At 45.9% G+C, this 8,619-nt stretch overlaps 1 protein-coding gene across 2 annotated transcripts; it reads right to left on the reverse strand.

Moving 5' to 3' along the window:
* Positions 1–3,602: 3,602 nt before the first annotated feature.
* On the reverse strand, positions 3,603–8,402 carry APOLD1 (apolipoprotein L domain containing 1). 2 transcript variants are annotated; one of them, XM_030480972.1, is made up of 2 exons: positions 8,306–8,402; positions 3,603–6,214 (listed from the first exon to the last, which is right to left on the reverse strand). In XM_030480972.1, the coding sequence occupies exon 2, from the start codon at positions 6,207–6,209 to the stop codon at positions 5,469–5,471; it is 741 nt and encodes a 246-aa protein (XP_030336832.1). In that variant the 5' UTR covers positions 6,210–6,214; positions 8,306–8,402; the 3' UTR covers positions 3,603–5,468. The 2 variants fall into 2 exon arrangements, with proteins under 2 accessions (XP_030336832.1, XP_030336831.1); XM_030480971.1 differs by having other exon boundaries at positions 3,603–7,176; positions 8,306–8,338.
* Between the last annotated feature and the right edge of the window lie 217 nt (positions 8,403–8,619).

The raw sequence follows: 8,619 nt of genomic DNA on the forward strand, positions 1-8,619 counted from the left end.
GGCTTTTCTTTTAAATGTGTCCAAGTCTTGTTTTCTTTAAACTTAATTAGGTTTACACTTCTGCAAGGGGGGGTCGATTTGTGTGATGAGTGCTGTGGTTTGCTAAGTTAGAAACTGGGGGAGAACTCCCCCTGACCTCCAGGGAAGGGGGAGTTACAGAGCTATAGCCACCTGGGCTGGGGACTCGAGCATACTGAATTGGGTGTCCGAAAACTGCCTGCTTGCCATTAACTGCGAATGGCTGAGCCTCTGGCCCGCAGCTCAGCATTTGCATTGCTTAGGCAGTGTGTGTGATATGGGTGTTCTGGACTCATAAATTCTACAATTCTGAAAATGCAAAACAAAATGAGCTCACCAGGCACAAAAATACAATAGATAAACCTACATGTATAATACACATAAAGAGTAAGTAAACTTCAGAAGTGCTGGTATGAAACAGTTTGAAGTACTAACGAAAGAAAAAAAAATTGTCATTGTTCCACCTTGTTTTCCTGATTATAGTAATAGCTAATGTGCAACTTTGCCAGAAATACATAAAATAAACTGAACTATGACGACTCACAGCATGAAATGACACTTCTCCAGTTCTCTTCATTGCTGTCGTTGTGATTCAGAGAGCCTGCAAGTGCCCAGTGAGAGGTGAAAATGCTGATAGATTTAGTGTCCTTTGAGGGAGAGCAGCATCAAACTTATCATAGCATGATGGTAGTTCCTGAGCTAGTTGGTTTCCATCTAGTCTGGGTATGGCCTCTCTGATCTGTAGTCCCAGTGCTGATTGGAGCAGGGCAACCTTACAGGTAGGTGAGAACCTCCTTTGATTTAAGGAAAAGGATACTAACCCACCCAGGAGCTTGGGCTTTAAAAGGACAGCAGAGTCAATTGCAAAATGGAGCTTTTGACCGCATTTCTGAGCAGACCTCCCTCTCTCCTGCTGGCTGGGGAGCCCAGCCAGGTGTGCTCTCAGTGGAAATGCTGACATGCCTGAGCATCTCTCACTGGATTTCAAGGGTGTCATTTCCTTTGCTCCCAGAACAATGAGGAAAGTGAGAGGAAATCCAAACAAACGCTCTGCATGACAGGGAAAGGAGAGGAAGCCTGAAACAATTCACTGGGCAGCAGTGGAAATGAAACTGCTGCATCCCACTGTGCTCAGGAGAAATTCTTTTAAAATAATAAATAAAAAAAAGAAAAGAAACACCCAGCGTAGATGCTAGTTATGACCATGTTTCAAAAAATTACAGCAGTCTGAGTCAAGAGCTTGCTATATATCATTATTGCTAAAGGTTAAGCCTGGCCAGCACTTAGACATGAACCCTTGTAAGGGTGACTGGGATGTCTCAGGAAATGGAGCTAGGGATGTGACAGGAAATCGCTGCTTGTGATTCTTTGTTGAACTCATTGCCCATATAAAATGGTAGGTGCTGTTTTGGTGGGAAGCAGGGTGGAGAAATTCCATTCTCGTGAAATTCCAGTTTGGGTAATTCCCTTTTGACAGTAGATGTATTTGAATAAAAGTTCCCTCTTGTCCTAAATTGCTGCTGAGAATGCTGATGTGTGATAAAGTAACTACCACTTCTAAATGCTGATTCCCTTTCTGTGCTTTTCAGCACAGGACACTGCAGATTATGACTGGATCAGAAGTTTTCACTCCAGGGCTTTTAGACTTGGCTTTTAACCAAATATGTTCCTAGCCCTACTGCATGTTACAAGCTCAGTTTTGCCTGGGGGGGGACAGGGTGGGAGCATCCACAGCAGGTGAATTTTAGTGCAGGTATAATGCAAACTATTTCATAAGGGATGCATAATAAGACAAGATGGACAGTGTGTATAGTAGGTCACAGTAAATGGTGCTGTCTACCCACTGGGATGTCCAGAGATAGGCTATTAGTGTATCCTGACTCCCTGACTGTACTTGAGCTCATTTGTCAGACACTTTTTATTGTGTTTTCAATACATACTATGTGACTTTGTATTAAAATCATGTATGCGCTTCTGCTTCCCCATTGAATCATTCCTCCCTTCAGCAGCTTCAATAAAAGGGGAGTAAAAATGGCATCAGCAAACCAGACTTCATAACTGCCAGCCCTGCCTAAACATCAGATCACACACGTACACTTCTCCCTCCGCTGCCTAGATACCAAAGGAAGTGTTCCATCAGCATATCTGCTACTCTAAAGGGTAAATAACTACTAGTAAAAAAGCTGCTTATCAAAGTCACTTCCCCCGAATGTTGCTTGTGACTCTAAAGGAGTCACAATATCAGAACTAAGTCGATGCAAATGCTGGGGCAGGTGCAACCTGTCCCAACCCAGGCCACTTGCTTCTGGTGCTTTCTCTGTATCAGCTATGGTGCTTGTCTGACCCAGCACTGTGCTGTTTCAGGGAGCAAAGTAGTAAGTAATTAATCTTACCCCCAAATACAGCAGATTTCTGGCAGCACAGCTCCCGGAGATACCTCTCCAGGGTACTGCATGAGATTCAGTGCTGTCTGCATGGGAGGAGGCAGGATGGCATGCCTAGAGCTGGGTGAGGAGGATTCAGCCACCTCCTGCCCTGTCTGCTGGCTGCTAGATCAAGTGTAGCTGAGGTGTGAGGGTGCAGACATAGATTCACAGGATCACCTGACTTAGAAGGTGTCCAAGAGCAATGGATGGGTTTCGGTGCAAAGTCACACAGCTCCCCTGTCCTGTGTAGATCTTTCAGCCTGGGGATCCCACTTTCTGCCTAAGCTTCCCTTTGCATTCCTAGCAAACAAATCCAGAGAGGGGAGTGCCTGAGACCTGGCCAGGGGAGCGTTGTACCTTAGGCTCAGTTACACTCACACAGCAGCACTGCACAACAACCCAAATCCAGACTTCAAGCGAAGGGTTAGCCTAGTGAAAAACACAGCAGAAGCAGGATTTTTTGCTTCTGTGTAGCTGAGACTAGAAGCAAGTATCTGATTTGTCCCCAGCTGCTGATACAGTGGTTGCGATTGCAGCGCAGGACTGTGCTGAGCAGGATAAACAAGCACTAGTGAAGCTCAAATCAAATCTATCAAATTCAGATCCTTCTGCCAGCCAAATTTTTCTGTTCAGAACTGTTGCTGTTCCTGTGTTGTTCCCTGTGTGTGGATGTGTGGACAAAGCTGCATTGCCAGAAGACTGGGGAGGAGGTAGGAAAAGAATATATTACATTATTTTCTCTGTGATGATGAAACCAGTCATCTCATAAGCATTGTGAAGTCGTAACTGATCTTGTGGAGTTAGCTGGTGATACGCTGGAGCACTAAGAAAAATGTCACATCCTGTCTGCCTTTCCATAGGGTGCTCACACTTATGCACCTCAGTGTTTGCATGTCAGAGGCCAACATCCACAGTGTATATAGGCTAATGTTCACATCAGGATATGCACTCACACAGGCAAAATCATGTACACTCATACACCAATGCCAGCTGTGTGGCATGGATCTGGGGACCTCACTTTTCATTCTTGCCTCCTGAACATGTCCAGCTGCTCATATTGATTCCCTGACTCCAGTGCTGGAGCATGAAATTGAGCAGGGTGAGCCAAAGGGCAGGAATGTGGTCACGTGCAGGTGGGCAGAGAGACTGACACAAAAGTGCTTCATATTCGTTTAATCGAACCAACAGTGTAGTTCATTTATGGTAAACAGACACGGGCATTACAGAGTCACACTGAGGGACCAAGGCTTTTGTTCTTACGTGAAAAAACAAATGTTGATGTCATGAAAGGAAGAGACAAAAAGGACAAGGATTCGAGCTTTGTGAGCTGAAGTGTTGCCCTTCCCCAGAGTTTGCTCAGTGTTACAGAATTACAGTGTGGGTTTTTCTAATCATTTTGATATATGCATCTGCAGGGAAGTTTCACTTATCCACTGAGGCTACTTGCGAAGGTGGGATTATCCCTGCATTAACTCCTCTAGTTGTCTCTAGTTTCTGGGGCCTCTTCCTTGTACCTCTTCCAGGTGCTGACGTGATTCCCATGATCAGAGTATTTGAGCATTTTTCAATATTTGTCCCAGAAACATCCTTGTGAGGTAGGGAAGTGCTACTATCCCATTTTTTAGGCAGAGAATTGAGGCACTGAGGGGTCAAAGATCATGAAGGACATATCTAGCAGAACAGTCACTTGGAAGAGGGTCCCAGCCCTTTCTCCTAAGTGTTCTGCCACTGAATCATCCTATTCCCCTGCACCCCTCTTGAGTACTAGTACCAATATATATTTTGCTAACATGAAGCCTTCCCTGGGACAAAGGAAGCCTTTCCCTGCTATGAGTATACGTAGCTCTCCATGAGCGCTGCCTCCTCCCTCAGACAAACCACTGTGGGTCTCATAGGCTGCTTGACTGCAGGGAGAGCGGCACCTCCACCTCTCAGATGCGCTTCCATCACAGCTGGGCTCCAGCTCAGACCAGTAGCACCAACTTACATTTCCCTTCCTGCTGCAAGAGGTATAACTGCTTTCTTCTACCAGTGCCCTGAGGCAGGCTCTGGTCCCCGGGTCACTGACTTGTCCTTCTCCTGCTTTGGTTTATAAGATCTGTCATCACTGTTTGACCGTGTTTCACCTATTTTATAGTTACCAGCATTCCAGCCATGCTTTTCTTTTCTACAGGGGCTTGCCCTCCCTCACAGCCAAAGAACAGGTAACTTGCTCTCACATGCCACAGACTTGCTTTGCCTCTAAGAACAGTTGCTTTCCTTTGGAGCAGAGGCCACCTTTTTAAAAGAAAAAAAAAAAAAATATACATCTTTAAATACAATATCAAAACCTTAAAATAATCCTATGTAAATAAATAGAACACAGACATCACAGTTCTCAGCCTGCAGAGGTTTCTTCAAAAGGGATAACAATTTCTGACCCTGCTATTTCACCTGGGGGTGATGAGCTATCCATACAGTCTATCATATCTGGAGCTGCTTCCTTCAACAGCGTTTCCAAATGTACCTTGGTAACAGGACAGTACTCAATGAGGAATTGGCAGCTGCTGGCTCTTTGAGTGTACCTCAGCCCTTTTACCATTCATAGATTCGTAAGTTATTTACAAACCAGGTTCAGTCAGCACCGGGACTGCAGGGATTTCATCAGCCTCCTAACACACTACTTTTTGCTGCCTGGTGGGGGCAGAGCCGGGCAGATGGCTGGGGCAACATGGACCTGAGGAACGGCCACTTGCCCCTGCCTTCAGGCTCTGGGATCTGCTGCTGTGTACACAACAGTCCATCATAACCTCCAACCTGAATCAGGTGGCTACTGTCAGTTGGTGGTGTGTGTGTGGAAGCTTTAGCTTCCTATCAGGAAGGAGTTTGTGTTCCGATATAGATAAGGCACATGAGAGATGTGTGCACCTGTGTGGATTAGCACCACCAATATTACAATAGCAACAGGTAGCTATTGCTGCTAATGGTGACAATTAATAATGTAATGTCTCCAAGCCTGGTTTTAGTTATAGGGCAAACACTGTTTCAGCTGGATGGTCTTAGGATCTCAGTAGTCATTTTAGCACCCAAGTTGGGTCTTCTAGTGTGTTGGGAAAGCTCTGTCCTGGACTCAAGAAGTTCACAGACTTCATCCATTGCCCTAGTGCAGGTCTCGAGGTTGGCAGCCAACTTCTGGATTTTGGCCTTCAGCACTGCCTGGCTCACTTTTGTGACCTCCTTTGTGTAGTCTGGCACGAGGAAGCTGTGGGAGCCGCAGAAGACCATGAAGCAGACGGAGTTGTACAGTGAGATGGAGGCTCTCTTCTCTGACTGGCGCAGTGTGGGGTCCCCTGGGCCTTGCCCCCGGCGGAGGAACTCCAGGCAGCCAAGGATTTCCCTCATCTGTTTCCGACAAGTCATAGCGATTTCCTGCACCTTCCTCACTTCCCGGGAATTGCAAAGCACTAAGGAGAGATCGGAGGTGATGCTGACAGCCCCCCCGGCTGTGGCCAGACCCAGGCCCACAGCTGACACCAGGAGAGAGGCTCCCAGCGTTGCTGGGCTGAGGGACAGCCCCACAATGGCTGTGACTGCTCCCGCAGCAGTCAGGGTGCTCCCGCTGACATTGGCAATCAGGGACCTTTTGCGGAGCTTGCTGAGTTTACGAGCCGCCTTGTGAAGGTGAGCAATTTGGCCACGCAGCCTCTGTCTCTGATCTAGCAGTGCAATGTGGAAGTCGTGCGTGGGGTCTAGCGTTTGGGGAAAGGCAGCACCGTTTCTCTCCATGGCCCCTGTCCAGAAGCAGAAAAGGCTGGGTTGAGATTTATGATAAAAACTCCATGAGACACGCTCAGTGTGAACCACCATTTCAGGGATGGCATCCAGCCAGTTTTTCCTTTGCTTCACCCACCTACATGAAAGGTTTGCCATCTACACACATGTACGCACTCACATACACACACGTGCACGTACACACGTGTACATGTAATTACCATATTCCACTGTTTTTCTTGTTCCCTGAGAAGACTAAAATATCTTAAAGGCTGGGGTCAGAGGTGCTGTTGTAATTACCTCTATGAAGACACCTCCAACCCTGGGGACAGAAATTCCTTTGAGATTAAGTGGCTCAGCGCCCAGAGCAGTAATGCTGCCAGAACTATTGTATTGTCCCCATGATGGTATTCACAGGATCTGCAGTATTCAAGGGCATCTTTCACAAGAAAGGCCAGGCTCCAAGGAGGCGAAAGCCACCCATCCCAGGTTGCTATTTAGGGGTCATTTCCCATTAAAGGAGGATAGAGGGAAGCTGCTGAGGGGAGTCAAGGTCTGGCTTTTCCATCTAGGAGGTGAGAAGCTCATTGATGTCCCACATGGGTATTGTGAACATCCTTCCTTTCTTTAAGCCTAAGCAACTCTAGGTCCTGCAGCATTTTTTTCCTATTGTAACTTGGCATCAGGGTCTGGACAAAGATGGGAACCATTGTTCTGTGGTGCTTAGTCCAACTGGTGGTGGTGGATCCCTAGCGACAGTGGCAAGGAGACCTTGTTTAAAAGGTTCATGAAGGTCACATCAGAAAAGTGAGCCCACTTTCCGTGTGCACTCCCTTGGGAACGGGCGAACAGGGGAAATACAGGGGCCTGTGAATACAAAAGGCTTGAAAACTATTGCAAACTCCCCTGGCGAGATAGCAGGAGAGTGTCTTCCCTTCTAGAGGATGAATCTTCATGTTTTCAGTAGTAGGCGATCTCTGCTCTGTGTCATGAGGGTAGAAAAAAATGTTCCAATAAGCATTTGCAGGTTGCAAACGTGCTTTACGAAGGAAGCATCCTTAACCCTACTTACCTATAGGGCAACTGAGGCAAGGAAGGCAACAGGAGTGTAGCATCACCAGTTGTCTGGTGGGAGCAGAGCTTTCGTGCTCTACAACATTACACTGTGCGTAAGGTTGTGCTGCCTCTGCACCTGGCAAGGTCTAGCTAAGAAGCTGTTTGCAGTTCATAATGCCCTCATAGCTAAAAGACGTCTCTGTAGCAGAAAGATCCTGTCCCAGAGACAATTAAGCAAAACTATTCATTGCTGCAGCCACTTTTTCACCTCTAAGTCTTCTATACTATGTGAACTGGAGGTGTCTGGACCCTCACAAGGGCACACTATATAGTTAGCATCCTTGGGGCTTTCATTCTGCCAAATCCTTGTGTTTCAGAAGGAGGAAACCACCTATTATAGAGAGTCTTTCCATCTTGAAGTGTGTAAGTAATTCTCACTGCAGATTTTTTTCCCTTCTACTTGGATGGATGTCCTAATCCATCTCACACAAAATCCTTTAGGACCTTCCACTATGCCCTTCAGAACAATGACCCCAGGCTCTCTTGGTATCATTGGACCATTTGAGCCACTTGGTATATTGTGATTTTCTTAGCTGGAGGCAGTGTCCTCTTATTTTTTACACTATAGTCAGAGATGAAGCTAAAAGCACAAAGATTAACACTTAAGTTAAATGGATATTGGCATTGAAATGAAAAATAAGCATATCATCAATAACTTAAAACCAGATCAATATGATGATCGTTAAATATATCAATTCCTGTGGACTCTTCATGATTTGTTCTTTAGATTTTCATGCTGAGAACAGTCTCAGGTAATAACAGCAGCCATCTCTCTGCAGTTAATTGAAGAGTCATTCAATATATAACATAAACCACACAGTGATGCATGTCTTTTGAATACACTGATTATATGCCAGCATAAAAGAAAATAAAGCCAACTCATACTCCTAGATAAAAACTTCCCCAACAATAAGCTATTCACTAGTACAAAACCTGCAAACACTTTCCTAATACAGTGCTCAGAGAACCGCCAAAAAATACTGGTTCAAACTTACCTTTAGTTTCCAGCCGACCTCTCCAAAGACAAATTTTGATCTGTTTCTGGAGGAGACCAATTTATAGCTCCTGTGGACCAATTGCAGTGATGGGAATGCTTTGCCTCATACTGGGAGTTTGCCATTTCCTGCTCTCCCTTGTGCAGAAGGATGTGACACACTGGAAAGTGACCTGCAGGACAGCGAGCACACAGCACGTTCAGGAAACGATCCCTGCGAATGAACATTGTGTGTTTGCTTTTCCTGAAGTATAGAGGGAAAAAAAAATGTCAAAAATCTCAGCCTATTCCTGGTGCTGAGCTGGTGCAGTCATT

This window comes from Strigops habroptila, chromosome 3, assembly GCF_004027225.2.
Source record: "Strigops habroptila isolate Jane chromosome 3, bStrHab1.2.pri, whole genome shotgun sequence".
NCBI lineage: Eukaryota > Metazoa > Chordata > Aves > Psittaciformes > Psittacidae > Strigops > Strigops habroptila.

Excerpts from the sequence above, each read along its gene's own strand:
- APOLD1 (XM_030480971.1), bottom strand. The coding sequence starts at position 6,353 with ATGGCAAACCTTTCATGTAGGTGGGTGAAGCAAAGGAAAAACTGGCTG.